The sequence below is a fragment of the Mirounga leonina genome, unplaced genomic scaffold (assembly GCF_011800145.1).
Source record: "Mirounga leonina isolate KUSES-001 unplaced genomic scaffold, KU_Mleo_1.0 Mir_153, whole genome shotgun sequence".
Classification (NCBI taxonomy): Eukaryota; Metazoa; Chordata; class Mammalia; order Carnivora; family Phocidae; genus Mirounga; species Mirounga leonina.
In genome coordinates, this window is record NW_023270387.1 from 37,556,017 (window position 1) to 37,580,654 (window position 24,638).

Genomic DNA, 24,638 nt, shown 5'->3' on the forward strand with positions numbered 1-24,638 from the left:
CAAGGACAAATCCAGGAAAGGAAACAGATCAAGCCCCGAGGGGTACTTCCAGGCCAGAAATGAGAAACCAAGTTAGTCCAGAGCCAGGAAGCAGCAGGAGCCAAACTGGTGGGAGTGGAAAAGGGCAGAGCAGGAGGGTGCGGGGGCCGCTGCGAGCTGGGCTGTGCAGTCCTGCACCTCCACCGGCGGGGACTAGCCCAGCCTGGCTTCCAGGCACACCTGGCAGGTGCTCAGCTGTTGCCGGAGCCTAGGATGCTCGAGACCTGGGCCATCCTGACTCACCTCTCCAAACATACTTCCACCACCTCTATCTCATTTAGTCTTCAAAATGATATTGGGAAATAAGTAAGGTGCTTTGCATATTTTCCTAGCGGTCTCCAGTACAGAAAGCTTCCAGGTTCTCCCTCTTCCTCTGTTTTAAACTGTTTGCCAGATTATTCATCCTAAAAGCCCAGTTCTGGTCTTCACACTCTCTTGGCTCAACATTTTTTTTGCTGGTTCCCGCTGCCCAGGGTACAAATCCAAACTGATGCTCCAATCCAACCCAATTATTGCTGTGGCTTGCACAGGCCTGATTTGTTGCTAAAATCTGTGCCTTTCCTCACACTAGTCCCTCTGCACGGGGGGCCCTCTGTTCCGTACTTGTTTGTTAAGTTAATGCCCCATCCACACTGTCCACTGCCATGGGCCATCTTTCAAAGCCCAGCTCAGATGTCACCCTGTCCATGAAGCTTCCCCCCACGGAGCGACCCAAGCACTTTAAAGCCATCAGAGACATGCAGATAATCACCTCTGACCAGACTGTATAAACATGCACATGTGTCTTATGTCCTCCAGTCGTATCTCAACTCTCGGCCAGCAGGACGGACACACACACACACACACACACACTGTCTTTCTGGCTCTCTCAACCTCACACAGCACCCTGTATCAAACAAGCGACACCCGTCTGCAGCTTTCAACGGTTCGGACAACTGTCATAAGTACTGTCTCAATCAAGCATCCCGGTAAGACAGCACCGCCCCACTGGACAGTTGAGCAAATGGAGTCCGCAGCTGGACCGCAGCCGACCCGCATCTATCCCGCAGTGATCCCGCAGCCGACCCGCAGCGATCCCGCAGCGATCCCGGAGCCGACCCACAGGCACCTCCCACGCTCCTCCCGCTCCGCTCGGCTGTGCCGGGTGATGGCCGGATGAGCGCTCTGATTTCTGGGGAGTAGCTTTAGTGAGACATGAACTGCCTTCACACTGTACAGAAAGCAAGAAATGAGTTTCAGATTTACACCGGGAACAACAAAGAAGCATACCTTTGGACTTGCTGAGAGCGCAGAGGGAGCTGTGGGCTTTACATTTATGCGTCCGGCCAGATGCGGTGAAAGATTGCGGGGAGGGAATGTGTGCTCACGTGCCCCGTGAACGTGCACGACACCTGCTAAGTGAGGGTCCCACGCCACCGACATCTCCCTGTCCGTTCACCCTCCGGCCCTAGCCTGGAGCCCAGGGGCAGGTCACACAGGCCCCGGTGTGGCAGCCCTGGTGGCCCTCGGCCCAGCTTACCCCTGCGCCCGCGGCCGCGGCAGAAGCAGCTGGTGGAGAACTCGAGAGCAGAGGCGCCTAGAGCGGGAACCGGAGCGGGGAGGGCAGGCCGGCCGCCAGCCCCTTCTCCCAGCACCAACACCAGCTGCACCTGCTCTGGCCTCATTTTCCTACTGCCTTTCTCTCTTTTCATGGCTTTCTGTTCATTTTTATGCGTTACTAACCTCCAGCTGCTTAGGAGGCCTGAGTTCTGCGCAAGCCGCAGGCCCACTTCTGACGGCCAGACACATCCACCCTCCCTGGGCGCTGCGCGGGGTGGGGTTAGCTGTCCGGCCCTGCGGCTTCGCACCACGGGCGAGCGCCCCGCACCGGCCCCGCGGCTTCACGCCACGGGCGAGCAAGCCGAGCCGTCCGCCTCTGCAGCTTCACGCCACGGGCGACTGCCGGGTAGCATCGGAAGCAGGCCTCCTGACAAGTTAAGGAAACTCATGCAAACCTCAGGTTTAACAAAATAAAAACAGAAACAGAAAGATCTAGTTAACTGGCTAGGAGGACTTTCGAGGAACTTTGGAATGGAAGATTCTAAGCTGAAGGAACCAACACACTGAAGTGACTAAAGGGGCAGCGGAAGGCGGGCAAAGGCAACGACCCCTTGCTGTGCACTTCTACCCTGCTCTTCCAGAGGAGCAAAATGAGGCACTGGGATCTCGTGGCTAGTGGGTTGCAGGGCTGGGATCTCTACCCAAGTCTCCATCTTTACCTTCCAAATACAAGAAAGAGGAGACAAAAAGCACTGGCTATGGAAGAAAGTGGGTCAGAGATGGTAGAACGAGAAGGAAGCGGCCAGGAGTTTCTGTGAGGGAAACAGTAAATCCTGGGGTGCTTATCCTGGGAGGCACAAAAAAAAAAAAAAGAGTGTAATAATGATTAAATAAATTATAATCTTAGTATCTATATAGCATTTTAAAAATTCGCAAAATATTTCTATTTTGCAAACGAAAAATGAGTTCTAATTCACTTTAATGTAAATTATACACACACACAACTCACATGTACACACATGCAGATATGGGGATCCAGGTAGATCATAACACAACCTATAAAGCACTGAATTTGAATGTTCTGGCTAGATTTTAAGGTTGCCAAAAAACCCTGAGAACTATTATAAACTCTTGAGTTCAGTGAGAATAATCACAGAAAGAGGACTGTGAATGTGTGGAAAGAAAGAGATGGGTAGTGGTCAGCTCTTAAAAATAAACACAGAACAGTAAACAAGCACAAGAACGAAATCAGGTCTGACTCTGTTTAAAGTATCTTTCATTCCAGTATAAGACTTGGATGAGCCAAAGGACCTGCCCCAGAGGGTCATTTCCTGCGAAATACCCACAGCTCCCAAGCATGATAAAATTCAGTAAGATGCAAGAATCTTAGAATAGCATCTCTTTCTTAAAAAGAACCAAATTCCTCCCCTTTTGCCTCTCCAGGAGACATCAACCCAAAGCCATCTCTAGCTTCAGACAGCAAATACGTACATTCTGGAAGTCCCAAATGGTCTACTAGCACCTTCATTTGCAGGCACTGACCCCAAGGCACATATATGTTTCAAACCAGTGCGAAAATGTAAAAATGTCTATAGCCCACACTGACAAAAAAAAGGGGGGGGTGGCACTGAATTGAAACAACAGTTTTCCGTTAAACCAAATTAACTCACCAGGTCTCTGTTTTCCACACCCCAAACCGATTTTTTTTTTTTTTTTAAAGAGAGGGAGGTGGGGCAGAAGAGGCAGAGGGAGAGGGAGAGAGAGAATCCCAAGCAGGCCCCATGCCCAGTGAAGAGCCTGACATGGGGCTCGCGCTCTTGACCCCAAGACCATGACCTGAGCCAAAATCAAGAGTCGGACGCTTAACCGACTGAGCCACCCAGGCATGCCCCAAACCGGGCTTTTAAAGAGAACCCAACCAGGGCTAACACCAGCTAAGACAGGCATAATCAAGTGCCGTCTTGTAAATGAGTTCCGAGTCCCGAGGTACTTCACTACCCATCCCTGCAGTACAGAGCCAATGGTTTTCCCCCTTGGGACCCAACCAATTAGACAGAGGCCCCATTGGTGCACGACGCCCTCACTAAATGGACCGGAAGAACAGCCGGTACCTACCAACCTGTGGGCCAGGCTGGGTGACCCCTAGACCGCACAAAGGGAACACACGACCTAGCTTGGTGAGCCTCAGACGAACGGAACCTACAGGCTGCTTTCATTCAGTCCAGCATTGATGGCGTAAACAGCATAACAGAATCCAGCTTGCTAAGTGCAGCAGCAGCAGGAGAAAAGGAAGCTGGTCTCAGACCCCAGCTGCACGGAACCATGGGGCCAGATTACACCCAGAAGAAAAGACTGGAGAACTAAGTAGTGGTCTGAGCGGTTTCTTTCCTGTGGTGGAGAACCCAGAAAGTCTACACCACAGGAAAGAACAGCTTGTATAAACCTGGCGTAAAACCTGACGACTATCCAGTGAATAAAATTTCTGTGACCTGGGTACCAGGGCAAAAAAGGCACAAAAAGAACTCAATGTCCTAGGAAAGAGGCAAAATAGTACTTAGTATATGTAAATGTTATTTTATTTTTAAAAATTTTAACATCTGAGGGGCGCCTGGGTGGCTCAGTTGGTTAAGCGACTGCCTTTGGCTCAGGTCATGATCCTGGAGTCCCGGAATCGAGTCCCGCATCGGGCTTCCTGCTCAGCGAGGAGTCTGCTTCTCCCTCTGACCCTCCTCTCTCTCATACTCTCTGTGTCTCATTCTCTCTCTCTCAAATAAATAAAATCTTTAAAAAAAAAAAAATTTTTAACATCTAAGATTAACTCAAATACAGAAAATTATAGAAAATAATATAACAGACACCCCCCCTTTTTTAAATTAAGCATTTTATTTTTTTTCAGACCTACAGAGAAATTACAGGAATTTTACAATGATGTTCAACCATAAAAAGGAAGGAATTTCTGCCATGTTTCACATGGATGGAACTTGAGGGCATTCTGGTAAGTGACATAAGTCGGACAGAGAAAGACAAATACTGTATGATCTCACTTAGATGTTTTATCTAGTAAACTAGAAACAGAGAACAGTTTGGTAGTTGCCAGAGGTAGAACATGGGGGTGGGGTACATGAAATGGGTGAAAGTCGTCAAAGGGTACAAACTTCTGCCTATAAGATAAATAAGTCCTGGGGATGTAATATATAGCACAGTGACTATAGTTAAAACTACAATACTGTATTATATACCAAAAGCTGCTAATAGCAAACAGATCTTAAAAGTTCTCATCACAAGAAAAAAGACCATGCGGGGTGATGGGTGTTAACTAAACTTACTGTGGTAATTATTTTACAATATATACGTCTGTGAAATCATTATGTAGTGTACCTTAAATTTATACAATGTTATAGGTCAGGTATAGCTCAGTACAACTGGAAAAATGACATAAAATCTGTAAACACCATAAAATACAGTATCAGCATAAAAAAAAACATTACAGTGAAATCACAAATACCCACCGTCAACATTCTGCCACATGTTCTCTCTATACATGTATACCTAATACATACATCTCTTTTTCTTCTTGAACTGCTTGTGAGTAAGTTGCAGCGGTTATGACCCTTTCTCTCAGAAGTGTGTATCTTTTAAGAACAAAACATTCCTATATGACCCAGCGCAATTATTGATTTTTTTTTTTTAAAGATGCAATACTGGGGCCCCTGGGTGGCTCAGTCGGTTCAGCGTCTGCCTTCAGCTCAGGTCATGATCCCAGGGTCCTGGGATCGAGCCCCACATCGGGCTCCCTGCTCAGTGGGGAGCCTGCTTCTCCCTCTCCCTCTGCCTGCCACTCCCCATGCCTGTGTGCTCACTCTCTCTGTGTGTCAAAAAAATAAATAAAATCTTTAAAGATGGAATACTGCTATTGGTATTCGGATTTTCCCAACTCTCCTTTAGAGCAATTCTCCCCCCTCCAATCGGGCTCCAGTCCTGCACCAGACGCCATGCATTCAGATGTCACGTGTCTTTAGTCACCTTTCACCTCATCTGGAAGCGTTCCACAATCTTTCTCTGTCATCTGCAGCCCCTACGGGTTCTGTGTGAGCTCCCCTGATTTCTGTCCATCTGATTGTCCGTGCTCCGACCAGCTTCTGCATGACAGGCAGGACTCCCCCAGGAGGGCGCGGGTCCTCTGCAGGACACCCGGGGAGGCACTTAGCATCGGTTTCCTCCAGGGCCAGTGACGTCACATACGACAGCTACTTGCTCGAGCTGGTCTCAGGGCTCTTTCTCCCTGAGACAGAAGTTGTCTGTGTGGAGATCTCGGACTGTGGAAGTATTCGGTTCCCCAGCAAGCTTTTACCCAGTGGTGAATCAGACACTTCCATGGTGGGTGCAAAATGAAGGGTTTCCAACTTCATCCTTCCCTCTGCGTGTGTTAGTCAGCATTGTACTGGAAAGAGGAACTTCCCCTTCCCCCAATTTATGTTTTTTAGTACTAAGATGTGCTCATACAGTCTTATGTTTTTCAATATTTTGTCATCTCTTGCTCTTACTCATTTTGATGCACAAACCATTTCCGACCCGCGCCATGCCCGTGGTTTCTGAGCACTCTGCACTTCGTGGCATGGATGTTCTGGGCTCCTCTTGTACTTTCCCTGCCCCAGCCCTGCCACTGGCCGTGTCTTCAGGGAGGAGCCCTTGGTTCCTTTTAGTAGGTAATACGATTCCTAAACCCAGGATATGGATGCAAGATGGGCTCACTGCTCCTAGCTGCCTTCAGCAGACATGGCGAGGAAACCCATCTGTGTGTGTGTGTGTGTGTGTGTGTGAAACAGAGTTTATACTGAACATTCAAATTCCAATTTAACACCGCTGGCCTTCCCCCAGTCCGTATTTGTGTCTTCTATCTTTTACAGTGAGACCCCCTAGATTCCAAATATACCAAAATATACTCATTTTCTCAATCCTAAAATTCACACTGAATAATTGCAGAATTTTTAAAGCAAACATATCTTCTGATTTTCCTTTTAAGAGGTTTACTCTGGATGCTGTGTCCAAAACTGCCCATCCAGGGTCAAGAACAGAAGCAGACACTGGTCAGGAGTCTAGGAGACAGTATGAAGAAACAGTCACAGCATGCATCGGCCTCAAGTCTCTTCTGCTATTACCTCCAGGGCCCAGCCTGGTCCCGGCCAAAGGCATTGGGTCTGTGAAATGAAGAGCAATGTAAAAGGCTAGATGGAAGGCAGAAAAAGAAATCAACACAAACGTCTCTGCTATAATGCTATCGATATGTTAAAAAAGAATATTAGTGCTCTGCAAAATCACACAAAATCTGTACCTAGAGCACTAACCAAACAGCAACAATCCTGATAAAAACACACTAGGTGTGATGACAGGATATATAAGGAAGGCTGCTGAGTTATGTACACAAGAATAAAAAGCAAAATGCACAAAGTCCAGAGAGAACTGCCTGACAGCACTTTGAAAACACGGCACCTGGCCAATGGAGCCAGGAGGAAGAGCCTGGGGCGAATGGGCATCATGTACATGCCAAGGCATTAAGAACCGATGTGACTCCCTGTTACACTGGTATTCCCCTGTGTGCTGATCACATATAAGCTCCTTTCCATCACAGAATTGCCTACTAAAGGAGAACAGGCGTCATTTATTAAACACTGTGATCAAATAGGAATTAGAAGCTCTTGTTCAATCCAATAAAAGAGCCTATGGGCTAGTTATCATTTAGTCCCATCTGTCCGATGCAGAAATAAGACTAAGAGTAACTTCCCAAGTCAGACAGCTAATACTTGGTATAGGGGCGACACAAGCCCACGTGTGTGGCCCTACTCCTTCCCCAGCATGACAGGAGCCTGCGAACGAGAGAGCAGGGAGGAGAGAGGGTGGAGGCACGGGGAGTGGAGAGGACAGGTGCAATACCAGGCCAGCCAACGACACAAGGGGAAGCAGGGAAGTGCCAGCCTCAATCTCCCCAGCAGCCTGGGCCTGAGCTCCAAGTTCATGAGAAAGTGTATTAAAAAACCACAGGGCTGGGCGGAGCAAGATGGCAGAGGAGTAGGAGACCTGGATTTCATCTGGTCTCAGAAATTCAGCTGGATAGGGATCAAACCATTCTGAACACCTACAAACTCAACAGGAGATCGAAGAAAAGAAGAGCAACAACTCTCTCATCAAAAAAGCGACCACTTTCTGGAAGATAGGATGTGCGGAGAAGTGAATCCGAGGCAATATTTGGGAGGATAGACGGCGGGGGAGGGGCCTCCATCGGCCGCTTCTGGCAAGTGATAGAGCTGCAGAGCACAAAATTGGAACTTTTAGAAGTCGGCTCCGCTGAGGGACGTCGCTCTGGTGGCTAAGCGGGGGGTGGAACCCTCGTAGGACAGTGTGGTCTCAGGACCCTCGGGGTCACAGAAAGACGGGGTGACTGAGTGCAGCCGAGCTCCCAGGTATCGGAGAGGGGAAGCCTGCTGCAGAGACGGAGCCCAGGCGCGGGCTCCCAGCTCGGGGTTGCCATAAACCGTGATCCGCGGCACAGTCAGGCCACTGCTCCTCCAGCAGGGACCCAACAAGCGGCAGATCCGGGGAGACTCCCCTTCCTCCCCCGGGAGGAGCCACGCGGGAGCGTACCACAGGGATCTGCTGGGTTTGGAGACCCTGCACAGGGTTGGGTGTCAGAGAGAGAAACGCTTGGGCACAGGATGGGTGAGCACAGAGTGCGGCTGGAGACCAGGAAGACGGGAGTGACTTACGGCTTTTCTCTGGGGGCTCACTGAGGAGCGGGGCCCTGAGTTCTCGGCTCCTCTGGGGCGGAGATTGGGAGGCCACCATCTTCACTCTCCTCCAAAGCTGTACGGAAAGCTTGCAGGGAACAAAGGCTCCGGAGAGCAAACCCGAGCAGATTACTTAGCCCAGACCAGGCAAGGGCGGGCAATTCCGCCTCTGGCGAAGACATTTGGGAACCATGGCAACAGGCCCCTCCCACAGAAGATCAGCAAGAACAGCCAGCCAAGACCAAGTTTACCATCAATGAGAACGGCAGAACTCCAGCGCTAGGGGAATACTGCACATAGAATCCATGGCTTTTTTACCATGATTCTGTAGTCTTTCAAAGTTAACTTTTTTTTAACTGTTTTTTTTTTTTAATTTTTTTTTTCCCTTTTTCAACCAACATCTTATCAATCCCGTTTTTAAAAAACATTCTTATTTTTCATTTTTAAAGTCATATTCTATCCCTTCATAGTAGTTACCCATATATTTGGCATATATATATAAGTTGTTCTCTCTTTAAAATTTTGAGATAGCTTCTTCTAACAGATCAAAATATACCCTAAATCTCTAGTGTATGGTTTTTTCTACTCCCCTGCCTGATCACATTCTATCCCTTTTTCTTTTTTTTTTAAATCCTCTTCTTTCTTTTTTCAACTTATCAATTCCTTTTATAAAATTTTTTATAATTTCCACCTTTACAGTCATATTCCATCCCTTCATCATATCAACCCTTATTTTTGTACATATATAAGTTTTTCTTTCTTTAAAATTTTGGGAGGCACTTTCTTCTAAAAGACCAAAATACACCCCAAATCTAGTGTGTGGCACTGATCTATATACCAGCCTGATCATATTTGATCACATTCTGGTGTTGTTGTTTTGTTTTGTTTGTCTTTGTTTTTATCTTTATCTTTTTCTTTTTTTTCTTTTTCTTTTTTCTCTCTTTCCCTTTCTTTTCCCACTGCTTCAGGTCTTTTCTGATTTGTTTAGAGTATATTTTCTGGGGACGTAGTTACTCTGCTAGCATTTTGTTCTCTCATAATCTATTCTCCTCTGCACAAAATGACAACACGGAAAAAATCACCTCAACAAAAAGAACAAGAGGTAGTACTGACTGCCAGGGACCTACTCAATACGGACATTAGTACGATGTCAGATCTAGAGTTCAGAATCATCACTTTAAAGATACTAGCTGGGCTTGAAAAAAATATGGAAGTTATTAGAGAAACCCTTTCTGGAGAAGTATAGAGCTAAAATCCAACCAAGTAGAAATCAAAAAGGCTATTAATGAGGTGCAATCAAAAATGGGGGCGCTAAGTGCTAGAATAAATGAGGCAGAAGAGAGAATCAGTAATATAGAAGATGAAATGATGGAAAATAAAGAAGCTGAGAAAAAGAGAGATGAACAACTACTGGATCACGAGGGCAGAATTCCAGAGATAAGCAATACCATAAGATGAAACAACATTAGAATAATTGGGATCCCAGAAGAAGAAGAAAGAGAGAGAGGGGCAGAAGGTATAATGGAGCAAATTATAGCAGAGAACTTCCCTAATTTGGGGAAAGAAACAGGCATGAAAATCCAGGAAGCACAGAGAACCCCTCTCAAAATCAATAAAAATAGGTCAACACCCCGACATCTAATAGTAAAACTTACGAGTCTCAGAGACAAAGAGAAAATCCTGAAAGCAGCTCCGGAGAAGAGATAAGTAACCTACAATGGCAGAAACATTAGATTGGCAACAGACCTATCCACAGAGACCTGGCAGGCCAGAAAGGACTGGCAGGATATATTCAGAGCACTAAATGAGAAAAATATGCAGCCAAGAATACTCTATCCAGCTAGGCTGTCATTGAAAATTGAAGGAGAGATTAAAAGCTTCCAGGACAAACAAAAACTAAAGGAATTTGCAAACACGAAACCAGCCCTACAAGAAATCTTGAAAGGGGTCCTCTAAGCAAAGAGAGAGCCTAAAAGTAACATAGACCAGAAAGGAACACAGACAATATACAGTAACAGTCACCTTACAGGCAATACAATGGCACTAAATTCCTATCTTTCAATAGTTACCCTGAATGTAAATGAGATAAATGCCCCAATCAAAAGACACAGGGTATCAGATTGGATAAAAAAACAAGACCCATCGATATGCTGTCTGCAAGAGACTCATTTTAGACCCAAAGACACCCCCAGATTGAAAGTGAGGGGGTGGAAAACCATTTATCATGCTAATGGATACCAAAAGAAAGCTGGGGTGGCAATCCTTATATCAGACAAATTAGATTTTAAACCAAAGACTGTAATAAGAGATGAAGAAGGACACTATATCATACTTAAAGGCTCTATCCAACAAGAAGATCTAACAATTGTAAATATCTATGCCCCTAACATGGGAGCAGCCAATTATATAAGGCAATTAATAACAAAAGCAAAGAAACACATTGACAACAATACAATAATAGTGGGGGACTTTAACACCCCCCTCACTGAAATGGACAGATCGTCTAAGCAAAAGATCAACAAGGAAATAAAGACTTTAAATGACACACTAAACCAAATGGACTTCACAGACATATTCAGAACATTCCATCCCAAAGCAACGGAATACACATTCTTCTATCGTCCCCATGGAACATTCTCCAGAATCGATCACATCCTAGGTCATAAATCAGGTCTCAACTGGTACCAAAAGACTGGGATCTTTCCCTGCCTATTTTCAGACCACAATGCTTTGAAACTAGAACTCAATCACAAGAGGAAAGTCAGAAAGAACTCAAATACATGGAGGCTAAAGAGCATCCTACTAAAAAATGAATGGGTCAACCAGGAAATTAAAGAGAATTAAAAAAATTTGTGGAAACGAATGAAAATGAAAACACAACTATTCAAAATCTTTGGGATGCAGCAAAGGCAGTCCTAAGAGGAAAGTATATAGCAATACAAGCCTTTCTCAAGAAACAAGAAAGGTCTCAAATACACAACCTAACCCTACAACTAAAGGAGATGGAGAAAGAACAGCAAATAAAGCCTTAAACCCAGCAGGAGAAGAGAAATAATAGAGATCAGAGCAGAAATCAATGAAATAGAAACCAAAAGAACAGTAGAACAGATCAACGAAACAAGGAGCTGGTTCTTTGAAAGAATTAACAAGATTGATAAACCCCTGGCCAGACTTATCAAAAAGAAAAGAGAAATGACCCAAATCAACAAACTCATGAATGAAAGAGGAGAGATCACAACCAACACCCAAGAAATACAAACAATTATAAGAACATATTATGAGCAACTCTATGCCAGCAAATTAGATAACCTGGAAGAAACGGATGCATTCCTAGAGATGTATCAACTACCAAAACTGAACCAGGAAGAAACAGAAAACCTGAAAGATCTATAACCACTAAGGAAACTGAAGCAGTCATCAAAAATCTCCCAAAAACAAAAGCCCAGGGCCAGATGGCTTCCCAGGGGAATTCTACCAAACATTTCAAGAAGAATTAATACCTATTCTTCTGAAACTGTTCCAAAAAATAGAAATGGAAGGAAAACTTCCAAACTCATTTATGAGGCCACATTACCTTGATCCCAAAACGAGACAAAGACCCCATCAAAAAGGAGAATTACAGACCAATATCCCTGATGAACATGGATGCAAAAATTCTCACCAAAATACTAGCCAATAGGATCCAACAGTACATTAAAAGGATTATTCACCATGACCAAGTGGGATTTATCCCTGGGCTGCAAGGTTGGTTCAACATCCACAAATCAATCAACATGATACAATACATTTACAAAAGAAAGAACAAGAATCATATGATCCTCTCAATAGATGCAGAAAAAGCATTTGACAAAGTACAGCATCCTTTCTTGATCAAAACTCTTCAGAGTACAGGCATAGAGGGTACACACCTCAATATCATAAAAGCCATCTATGAAAAACCTACAGCGAATATCATTCTCAATGGGGAAAAACTGAGAGCTTTCCCCCTCAGGTCAGGAACGCGGCAGGCATGTCCACTATCACCACTGCTATTCAACACAGTATTAGAAGTCCTAGCCACAGCAATCAGACAACAAAAAGAAATAAAAGGCATCCAAATCGGCAAAGAAGAAGTCAAACTCTCACTCTTTGCAGATGATATGATACTTCATGTGGAAAACCCAAAGACTCCACCCCAAAACTGCTAGAACTCATACAGGAATTCAGTAAAGTGGCAGGATATAAAATCAATGCACAGAAGTCAGTGGCATTCCTATACACCAACAACAAGACAGAAGAAAGAGAAATTAAGGAGTCGATCCCATTTACAACTGCACCCAAAACCATAAGATACCTAGGAATAAATCTAACCAAAGAGACAAAGGATCTGTACTCAGAAAACTATAAAATACTCATGAAAGAAATGGAGGACGACACAAAGAAATGGAAAAACGTTCCATGCTCATGGATTGGAAGAACAAATATTGTGAAGATGTCAATGCTTCCTAGAGCAATCTACAAATTCAATGCAATCCCCATCAAAATACCATCCACTTTTTTCAAAAAAATGGAACAAATAACCCTAAAATTTGTATGGAGCCAGAAAAGACCCCGAATAGCCAGAGGAATGTTGAAAAAGAAAACCAAAGCTGGTGGCATCACAATTCCAGACTTCCAGCTCTATTACAAAGCTGTCATCATCAAGACAGTATGGTACTGGCACAAAAACAGACACACAGATTAATGGAACAGAATAGAGAGCCCAGAAATGGACCCTCAACTCTATGGTCAACTCATCTTTGACAAAGCAGGAAGGAATGTCCAATGGAAAAAAGACAGTCTCTTCAACAAATGGTGTTGGGAAAATTGGACAGCCACATGCAGAAGAATGAAACTGGACCATTTCCTTACACCACACACAGAAATAGACTCAAAATGGTTGAAAGACCTCAGTGTGAGACAGGAGTCCATCAAAATCCTAAAGGAGAACACAGGCAGCAACCTCTTCGACCTCAGCCACAGCAACTTCTTCCTAGAAACATTGCCAAAGGCAACGGAAGCAAGGGCAAATATGAACTATTGGGACTTCATCAAGATAAAAAGCTTTTGCAAAGCAAAGGAAACAGTCAACAAAACCAAAAGACAACCGACAGAATGGGAGAAGATATTTGCAAATGACATATCAGATAAAGGGCTAGTGTCCAAAATGTATAAAGAACTTATCAAACTCAACACCCAAAGAACAAATGATCCAATCAAGAAATGGGCAGAAGACATGAACAGACATTTCTGCAAAGAAGACATCCAAATGGCCAACAGACACATGAAAAAGTGTTCAACATCGCTTGGCATCAGGGAAATCCAAATCAAAACCTCAATGAGATACCACCTCACACCAGTCAGAATGGCTAAAATTAACAAGTCAGGAAATGACAGATGTTGGCGGGAATGTGGAGAAAGGGGAACCCTCCTACACTGTTGGTGGGAATGCAAGCTGGTGCAGCCACTCTGGAAAACAGTATGGAGGTTCCTCAAGAAGTTGAAAATAGAGCTACCATACAATCCAGCAATGCACTGCTGGGTATTTACCCCAAAGATACAAATGTAGGGATCCAAAGGGGTACGTGCACCCCGATGTTTATAGCAGCAATGTCCACAATAGTCAAACTGTGGAAAGAGCCAAGATGTCCATCGACAGATGAATGGATAAAGAAGATGTGGTATATATATATACAATGGAATATTATGCAGCCATCAAAAGAAAAGAGATCTTGGCATTTGCAACGACGTGGATGGAACTGGAGGGTATTATGCTGAGCGAAATAAGTCAAACAGAGAAAGACATGTATCACATGACCTCACTGATAGGAGGAATTCTTAATCTCAGGAAACAAACTGAGGGTTGCTGGAGTGGGGGGTGGGGTGGGAGGGATGGGATGACTGGGTGATAGACACTGGGGAGGGTATGTGCTCTGGGAAGCGCTGTGAATTGTGGAAGACGGTTGAATCTCAGATGTGTACCTCTGAAACAAATAATGCAATATATGTTAAGAAAAAAAAAAAAAGAAGAAGATAGCAGGAGGGGAAGAATGAAGGGGGGGAAATTGGAGGGGGAGACGAACCATGAGAGACGATGGACTCTGAAAAACAAACTGAGGGTTCTAGAGGGGAGGGGGGTGGGCGGATGGGTTGGCCTGGTGATGGGCATTGAGGAGGGCACGTTCTGCATGGAGCACTGGGTGTTATGCACAAAGAATGAATCGTGGAACGCTACATCTAAAACTGGTGATGTAATGTATGGTGATTAACATAACAATAATAATAAAAAAAACCACCACAGGGCCAACAAGAGCAGCCCCCGGTGGCCAACGGCTGGGGTGTGAAGACTGACCCCAGAGCACCTACTGCTGTTTTGTGCAGAGCAGGAAGACTGTTGGTGAGGTGGAGGAAAGGAGCCTGCGGCCATTCGCTCAGCAGGGATGGAAGCTGGATGCAAGGAAGGACAGGGCCAGATACGGACACTGTGTCATCACAAAGGCCACAGCGGGAATCGGACGTGTGAGGGCCAGGATCAAATTCTGGTGGCAAAGCCAGACCAGCCCCACCTCCACCAGAGGAAATGTGGTCTTGATTTCTGCACTGTGAGAGCACGGCGGGGAAACGAGGCACCGTTTCAAAATGAGCACGAGACATGGATGCTGCCCCAAGAAGGAGGTCAGGGGCATGAGGTCAGCTTAAGAAAAATGTCAAATAAGCAGACCCTTGAAGGCCCAGGGGCCATTTCCCAGACACTTTTTTTCAGACCTCTGAAAAAAAAAAAAAAAAAAAAAAAAACAAAAAAACCGGTTGCCGGCCCTCGCCTCATAACTTCGGTTCGGGTGACCTCGGCCCGGGATGCCCCTCGGCTCGCCCCAGGCTCACGTCCCGATCCTGGCTTGAGTGGCCCAGGGCGGGGGACCTGGAAGTTTTAGCCTCGCTGCTCCTGAGGCGGATTAATTAGCCCAAGAAACATTATATTCATTTTTCTGGATATGCCGCAGAAGGATCCGTGCCAGAAACAAGCCTGTGAAATACAGAAATGTTTACAAGCCAACAACTACATGGAATCTAAGTGTCAGGCTGTCATCCAAGAACTGCGTAAGTGTTGTGCTCGATATCCTAAGGGAAGATCTCTCGTCTGTTCGGGATTTGAAAAAGAAGAGGAAGAAAAGCTGACACTGAAGCCTACATCAAAGTAAAGTTCTGCTGAAAAGTTAAATGCTGCACCATGTATCCACCAAGCAAGTTTTGTCTTCCTGACTCTCTTCAGGCCAGGTAGCAGCAAATATCAAATAAAAAAGTCAACTATAAAAGTTAATGAATATGCCATCTATGCAGAACAGATAGACATATAAATATATTAAATATGTAGAATGTAATAAAACTGAGCTGCTAAAATAAACCTGTTAAGTGAAAAAAAAAAAAAAAAAAAAAGTCTTCACTGACACAGAGGCCTGATCTGTGTGGAACCATGTGGATCTTCAGCGCACTTGGAATGATCTGAATGTCCCCTGTACCGACTGGTTTACTTCTTGGTCTTATCTTCTACGGCTTTCGAACACCTGGTACCCTGCAAGTCTGCCATGGATAACTGGGATCTTAGATTTAATGGGGCCACAGCCTGAGACTAGACCCAACTTTGTTAAGTCCTTTTGCATCCTCCTCTCCCTCAGTGATGGCTTTTCAAAGCTAGCTTTTGGGGTTCTGGCAACAAAGGAACCCTATTGTGTAGGAGAAGGCCTTGAGTGTCTCAATCCGGGAATGAATCAGAGATTGGTGACTCCGATAAAATGAAAAGAACTTACAACAACTGTTACCATTATTTAGATAACTGGTCATGAGACTTCTTTGCAAATACAAAGACATTCTAAGTAGACCAACACTGGTTTCAGGGCAAACGCTCTTTTCTTAAGAAACCTTAAAAAAGAAAAGGGACGTTCAAGCTCATCCGAGCTGGGCATTTAAGGGCTCGGGGCTTTTGTGCCAGCAGTGTTATCAGAGAGCCACGGACCCCTGCCCTCCCCGAGTGCTCCGTTCTTCCGGTATCTGTTACGGGGCAACAGAGCACAAGTACTCGCCCTAAGGTACGCAGAACTCACGGGTGTGGAGCCCAACCCAGCACGGATTCACTGGGCATCTACTGCGTGCCTGGTACCATGGGGGACACGGGGGATTCCAAGATCAGACACGGTCCCTGTCCTCGAAGAGCTTACAGCACAGTGGAGGAGGCCAAGACCGTGAACGCTAAGGATAAGAGACAGAACTACGTAAGGGTAATGGCTAGGCCATGCCGTGTGTTCCTATGTGAAGGGAGGGGGACCCAGGCTGGGGAACCAGCACAAGCAAACACTTGAGTCTGGAGCTCGCAGCTCGTTATGAAGGGGAGCGGAGCACTGTGCCTGAACACAGAGCCCAGCTGGACATCGGGGAAAGGACATCCTTGCAGACTTGATTCTGTGGTGCTGGCAGGGAGGGCTCGGCAGGGTGCGGTGCGGGAGCTGTGTTCTAATGTCCTTGGGGCTGTCCTCCACACAGCCGTGGTCCTGATGACCTGCACAGGCCGAAGTGCCGGGCTGGGAGGGGCTGGCCATGACCATAATGGAGCAGACGGCCTCCCTCCCCACCCCCAGCAGGAATGCAAGCGGTGGGGAGGGCGACCCCACAGCAGCAGAGCCCATGCCCCAGCATAAGTGAGCAGCTTCGGTGCTGGGGTGCGAGCCTGCCCCGCTCCCTGTCCGCTGCTCCTTGCTCACAAGACGGGTGAAGGGCCAAGCACACGGGCTTTGGAATCAGAGCTGCTTTCCAGCCAGGCTCCTCAGGCCCCTAGGCTGGTTATCTGACCTCTGCGGCCCTCAACGCCTCATCCATCGGGGTCATCTGTGCCGGGGTATGGTTAGCAGCCAATCTCCCCCGAGTGCCAGCCCTGTCCCAGACATCAGTCTGGTGCTCTCTGTGCTGATCCATTTCATCCTCTGTGCCCCGTGAGATGGGCTCCATTATTACCCACATCACTGAGGAGGACACTGTGGAACAGAGGAATTATGTAACTTGCCTGAGGTCTCACAGTGGATGTGTCACCCGCCAGGGTGAATCCAGGCAGTCTGGCTCCAAAACTCACATCCTTTTTTTTTCTTTTTTAAGATTTCCTTCGGGGCGCCTGGGTGGCTCAGTTGGTTAAGCGACTGCTTTCGGCTCAGGTCATGATCCTGGAGTCCCGGGATCGAGTCTCGCATCGGGCTCCCTGCTCAGCGGGGGGTCTGCTTCTCCCTCTGACCCACTTCCCTCTCGTGCTCTCTGTCTCTCATTCTCTCTCTCAAATAAATAAATAAAATCGTTAAAAAAAAAAAAAAGATTTCCTTCATCTCTTTGAGAGAGAGAGCGATAGTGACAGCATGAGTGGGGAGAGGGGCAGAGGGAGAGGGAGAAGCAGACTCCCCACCGAGCAGGGAGCCTGACGCGTGGCTCGATCCCAGGACCCTGGGACCATGACCTGAGCCGAAGGCAGACACTTAACCAACTGAGCCACCCAGGCGCCCCCAAAACTCACATCTTAACCACTATCCCACAGTCTTTCAAAAGTGAACAACATGTAACTGTCTGGCAGGATTGCCGCTCAGCAAACACTGTGCTCAGAGGACTAGCACACAGGCGGTGTGGGGTCTGTGGTGGCTTCATGCAGTATAGGACTGTTCTTCAAAATCCACAAGGAACCCTTAAAACCCAACAGTAGGGAAACAACTCAATTTAAAACGGGCCAAAAACCTTAACAGGCACCTCACTAAAGAAGATATGCTGATAGAAAATGAGTGTATGAAAAGGGTCTCCACATCATATGTCATCAGAGACGTGCAAATTAAAACAGGGTACCAGTACCCGCCTACTAGAATGGCCAAAATCTGGAGCGCTGACAATACCAAATGTTGACAAGGACGGGGAGCAACAGGAACGCTCGTTCACTGAGACTGGGAATGCAAACACATGCAGACACTTGGAAGGCAGTTTCTTACAAAACTAAACATACCTTTACCGCATGATCCAGCAATTGTGCTCCTTAGTATTTGCCCAAAGGACTTGAAAACTCACATCTGCACAAAAACTGCACATGGCTATTTAGCAGCTTTATTTATAATCGTCAAAACCTGGAAGCAACCAAGATGTCCTTCAGCAGGGAAATGGATAAAGTGTGGCACACAGAGACAACAGGATACCCAGCACTAAGAGGCAGTGAGTCAGCAAGCCATGAAAAGGCATAGAAGAACCTTAATGTAAATGTATATGACTAAGTGCAAGAAGCCAACGGGAAAAGGCTCCAACTCCACGACACGGTGGAAAAGGCAAACCTACAGAGACAGTAAAACCATCAGTGGTTGCTGGGGGTATGGGGGGAGGCCTTGAATAAGCAGAGCACAGAGGATTTTTAGGGCAGTGAAAATATTCTGCACAATACCATAATGACGGACACATGTCATTCACATTTTTCCCAAGCCCACAGGATGTACGACTCTTGCGGGGGATGTTGATGATGGGGAAGGCCGTGCGTGTGCAGGGGCAGGAGGTATCTAGCAGATCTCCGTACTGCCCCTCCTTTTTGCCGTGAAGCTAAAAATGCTCTAAAACAGTAAAGCCTTCATTACAAAAGGTAAACACGTACACGTGTATATGCACACACAGGAGCTGTTAATCCTGGTCCTAAAGGCAGCAGAGGAAGGCAGACATTAAGTGCAGAGGTAAGCGGCATCTCCCTTCAGCTGGCCCCCTCGGGGCCCGGGCCAGGCCCGCCCAGAGCTGCAGCTTCCCACGGGCCCACAGCACATAGGCCTTCCTGCTCGGCCAGGTGATGAGCGCCGACCGCTGGCCTCACCCAGGACCGGGCTTCCACACTGGCTCTGGGCCGCTCCTTCCTCACCGCCCCGTGCCAGGCCAGGCTACGCTTCCCAGGCGACCATGGAGCCACAGAGCAGAGCTGCTGCACAGGACCAGCTTGGGGCCTTCCCAGACTGGCTCCAGCATCGCAGGAGAGGCAGGCGAGCCCCTCGGTGCTCAAAGAGCGCCCGGCAGTGGCCCCCCCAAACTGTGGTAAGCTCTCTGTCCCATACAAAGTACCACGGCGGAGTCCAGGACACCTGCAACGGTCCCCGGCCTCCAAGGGCACAGAGACCATCGGGCCGAAGTTAACTGCAGTCACCCCTAACTGGTGTCTCCACAACTCCAATCCATCTCATGGCGTACCTGGGGTGAGGTTTTAAAATGCCTACCGGATTATGTCGTGTATAGCTAAAAGCCCTCCGGCCGCTCTGGATAAACGCGACGATCCAAGCCACAGGAGCTCCTGTACTGGGCTGGCCTCCTCTTGCATTGACACCGTTCACTCCTCCCCGTTCCGCAGGCCCCAGTAACGCTGACCCTGTTCTCTTTCCCCAAGAAACCAGTCCACTATCCCCTAAGAGGCTTCGCCCAGGCTGAGGGATAACTCAGCCCAGGGCTGCTTCTCATAGAAAGCCGTCCCCGATGTCCCCCACTGGCTGAGGCTCCCCACTGGGGAAACTTGTTCCAGAACACTTCTCACGAGGCGGCAATCCCCGGGAAGCCATGTCCCCAGCCAGGCTGCGAGCTGCCAGCCTTGCTCACCCAGAGCTCCTGGTGCATGACAGGGCAGTGCCCCGTGAAACGCCCAAGGGATGAGAACAGGAATTAAAGGGGATGAGAGGTGAAAAAGAGTAATGACTGTAAGGTGGGGCATGAATCACAGCGCCCGAATGAGCAGGGGCCTGGAGGGCATCTGAGAACTAATTTTAGTCCACTGTCCTCATGTTACAAGGGCTGATACTGGCTCTTGGGGCCAGATGCCTTCTGGGCACACATGTTCCACACAGCCGCCCCTTGCCGTGAAGCCGTAAGGGTGTTCCTGTGGTTCTTTACAGTGCACCATTTTCCCATTCGGGTATTCAGTCCACTGGGTGTGACAAAGAAAACCGAAAGCATAAAGGCTCAGAGAGTTTAGAGAGACTTAAAAGGAATGATGCCTTATTGAGAAGAAGAATTTCAAGATCATCAGACTCTCCTTCTTCAAAGGGAGCCTGGGGGAGGGACAGGAGGCTAGTGAGTTACTCCTCTGGGGCTGAGCCTCCCGCACCCGTCTCAGTAGCGCCTGAGTGTGAGTGAGAGCTGGGGAGAAGCGCGAGGCCTCTCACCTCAGCTGTGCCGGTTTATGGTTCATCACAATTTCACAAACACCTCCAGATTGCAGAAGTGTAACGTAAGCCAGCTTCGGCTCCAACCAGCACGTACTAAACACAAACCAGTTTCCAGGCCTCCTTCCATGTATCATCTCACTTAACAGGCGTCATTTTCTGTTTTGCAAAGAAAATCTGGTTTAAGGAAAGGTGAGACTCCCCAAATGAGGGAACAGAACATCTCTCTCTCTAGGAACCCTTACACATGATCATCAAATGTGCAGATGTTAACATTTAAAAGAAAGACTTTCTGAAAGACATCTTTACAGTTCCCAAAAGAACTGTAAACTGTAAACTTTGCTAGTTTTGCTCCTTGACCAAAGTTAAACAGGGAACAGAGGGAACTGACTTTTTTTTTTTAACTTTCAGCTTAAAACAAAAAGAAATAGTTAAGATAGACTGGGCTTGGGGGAGATTTCTTAAGGCAATGATGACCAGCTGACACCTCACAGTCTCCCTAAGATCAAATACCCCAGGCCAAAAGCACGAGTAGGTAGGCTGGAAAGAATGAGCAGTCCCTAGAAGACCGCTCAGTGTTACAGCCAGAACCCAGAATCACGTCTTGTGAAACCCCAGTGCAAATAGGGAACTACAAATGGAAACAGTGAGATACCGTTTCAATGAGAAGAGCAAAGAGAAAACCCTGAAAATATCAAGCATGAGTAAAGCAGTGGGGACGGGCCCGCTCCCCTCTATCACTGGTAAGAGCGTGAGCTAATATTCTGGAGAGCACCTGGAAGTACCTTTTACATTTGGAATGTGCACAGCTTGTGACCCTCTAACTTCCAATTCCACCCTCCAGCTTGACCCCGGAGCAACGGTTCTCCAAGTGTGGTCTGGAACCTGAGAATCTTCCAGGAAGGTCGTGATGTTAAGCCTGTTTTCACAATAATACTAGGCTTTGTTTGCCTTCTTATTCTCATTCTTATGAGTTTATACAGTGGAGTTTCGAGAGGCTACTGACATGGGATATTGCCACATGATGAGTGAAAAGCAGATGTGAGAGTCAGTGGTCTTTTATTAAGTCAGACATTAAGGAGATCTGGTAAAAGTCGAAAACAACGCCACTCTTCTTACAAAATTCTTGTTTTTGAAGTCGTTTTTAAATATATATATATGTTGACTTATTATTTTAAATTGTTTTTAAATTTTCTCAGTTTTAATTTTTAATATGATAAATACTGATAGATACAACCCACAAACAAAAGTTCTTTGAAATCTCCAACAGAATTTAAGAGTGTCAAGTGTAAAGGGGCCGCGAGACCAAAAAGTTTAAGAACCACTGATCTAGAGAAACACATTTTGCGTGAGAAAGCATGTCCAAGGACGCTGACTGAACCACCGTGTACAGTCGGAAAATGCAGAATGAATGTACATGACCCTTAACAGAATGGTTCAATGAACTGGGGCATAGTCGTACTGTGGAAAATTATGCCACATCTAAAAAGAATGAGGCAGACCTACATGCACCGACATGAAAAATATCTCCAGGACACACTGCAGATAAATGAGCAGATTATAAGCTATTAATACAAAGCATAATATTTTGTTAAAAATTTAATAATAATAAAATACAAATAAAATCCTGTTTTTCTACAGGAACACAGAGCAGCCTAAAACACTAACAGTAATGGTAGTTACCTCTGGGGAAGAGACCAAGAGTAGGTGTGTCCAAAAAAGGGCAGGGCTTTAATTTTCTCTTACTGCCTGAATGCAAACACAGACACACAAATACAGATATAGAGACATGTGGCATATTAGAATTTCGTATGGAGGAAGCTCCCTCCACTACCACACTAGCAGCAGGGGGTGGGACAGACCTGGGCTGGTTGGTGTGGGAAACATCTCCGGAGTCTCACTGGCCTCAGCCTGTCCTATCAGCCAAGGCACTGAGGCAACGTATAGCCTATTCATCCTTCCTCCTGGAATATTCACCACTTTCCAAACCAATCTGGAAGTTGTAATTCCTCTCAGAACCCATTCATAATCAGTTACAACTTCCTGTAATCACAAAGACAGTAGTCATAGCAGTGATCAAAACACGGAAGGTTAAGTTGCCTTAATAACACCCCAAAATGTAGCCATGTACTGGTTCTTGTAACTGTCAAAAAGAAAAGTGTCCAGAGTTGAGAACGTGACAAGTTCCCAATAAGGATCTGTTGGTAATGATCCTCTTCCTCTAATTCAGTAGCATTCTAAATATTCACTACACCATGAGGAATTTATCTGCAACAACCTGCGCCAGGCAAGTGGGACGCTTCAACTGCTGAGCTATGCTTTGGTTTCCTTGTTCATGGTGCCAGTATTTCCCGATACCCAGGTATCTCCTTGCATCTAGAAACAAGTCAGGATGAAGCAGTAACAGGATGGTCTGGTAACAATACAGAGAGCCCTAAAACAGGCTCACTCACATAGAGTTTATAATAAAGGGAGCACCTGGGTGGCTCAGTCGGTTAAACGTCTGCCTTTGGCTCAGATCGTGATCTCAGGGTCCTGGGATCAAGTCCCGCATCGGGCTCTTGCTCTGTGGAGAGCCTGTTTCTCCCTCTCCCCCTGCCCTTCTCTCTCTCTGTCAAATAAATAAAATCTTTAAAAAAAAAAAAAAGTTTATAATAAAGAAATCACCAGAGACCAATGGGTAGGTAAGGAACAGGTACCTCAGTAAAGAACAATGGAGGAATTACCAGCTAGAGTCTTGACTTACACCATCAAAAGACCAAAGCAGACTGAAGAGGTAAATGTTAAATAAAATCATCAAAGGTAATTAGAAAAAAAAAAACTAGATGGATATTTAACTGTCATAAGGAGGAGCTACAATGGTCTGATCATGATGGAACTGAAGAAATAAAAAATGAAAAGATAGAGTTTTGACAACTTAAAATAACTTCTGCTCATCAAAAGTAACCATAGTCACAATTCAAAGGTAACTGACAACTGAAAAGGAAGGTATCTGCCATAAAGGACAGCCCCAAATATCTGAAACTATGTTAGCTGTTAATAAAATCCACTGAGGACCCAACATGCCCTCTGAAAGACAAGCAAAGGACATGAACAATTCACAGAATTATATAGAAGGTGAAAGTACATATGGAAAACCGTTCAACGCCATACCTGAATAAATGTAACCTGGATGATGGTGGACCTTTATCCATCTACTGAACCGTCAAGGACAATCAGGACGTGCTGCTGACAGGGGCGAGGCGGGCCTCTCCTAGCTGCTGGTGGCGATGCAGGGACAGTCCTGGAGGGTGGCCTGCCACACCAGAGTCCTGAAAATGTCTGCACACCCCGGCCTCATGATTAGACTTATACAATTTGTTGAAATACTGAAATCTTCATAGGGAAATGGGCTCTGTTCAGGGGTATTTCCCCACAATGCTATTTATATTAGCAAAAACATTGTGAAAGGGTTAAATTTTGATATTCCTATTCAACATTCAGTTTTGTAGCCAACAAAAAGCAAGTTAAAGAATATGGTCAGATGGCCCCGATTTCGTGTTTGATTTTTTTTGTAAGAAGTAGAAGCTGTCAGGTATGTATATATGAAAAGCCTTGGGGGAAAATACACCAAGATATGAGTGGCTATCTCTGGTGGTGGAATTACTGCTATTTTCTCTTGCATATTTTCCATGTTTGCGACACTAAGCCCTACCTTATCATCAGATAAAAACACACAAATTCAGAGAAAAAGGAGCACAAGCTTCAGAGAGGATGAATAAATACGTGAGAATGAAAAACCCCTTTCCCCAACACACACCTGTATCCCACAGAGAGCCAGGCTTGCCTCAGTACTCTACAGGCTCTGTCTAGGTCCCCCCCCCCCCCACCCCCCCCCCCCCCCCCCGCCACCGGCCACCTATGTCCCCACACTGCTCGCCTTGCTCAGCCAGGGCGCAGCGGGCATGATGCTCCCAAACTCCCTCCCCTTCTCCACTCTGGACCAAACTCACTGCCTCAGGGGTTTGAGCAGAAAGCAATCCAAGGAAACAATCTGCAGAGGAAAAGTGGTGCTTACGTGGTTTTTTAA

At 46.3% G+C, this 24,638-nt stretch overlaps 2 protein-coding genes across 2 annotated transcripts in view; one reads left to right on the plus strand and one right to left on the minus strand.

Moving 5' to 3' along the window:
* Positions 1–24,638, minus strand: part of PANX1 (pannexin 1) — a 61,095-nt gene that overhangs the window by 20,253 nt on the left and 16,204 nt on the right. The gene's annotated exons all lie outside the window — the stretch shown is intronic.
* LOC118013441 (cx9C motif-containing protein 4) lies at positions 15,189–15,812 on the plus strand. Its single transcript, XM_035009374.1, has one exon. It carries the CDS (start codon positions 15,371–15,373, stop codon positions 15,575–15,577), a length of 207 nt encoding a protein of 68 aa, XP_034865265.1. The 5' UTR covers positions 15,189–15,370; the 3' UTR covers positions 15,578–15,812.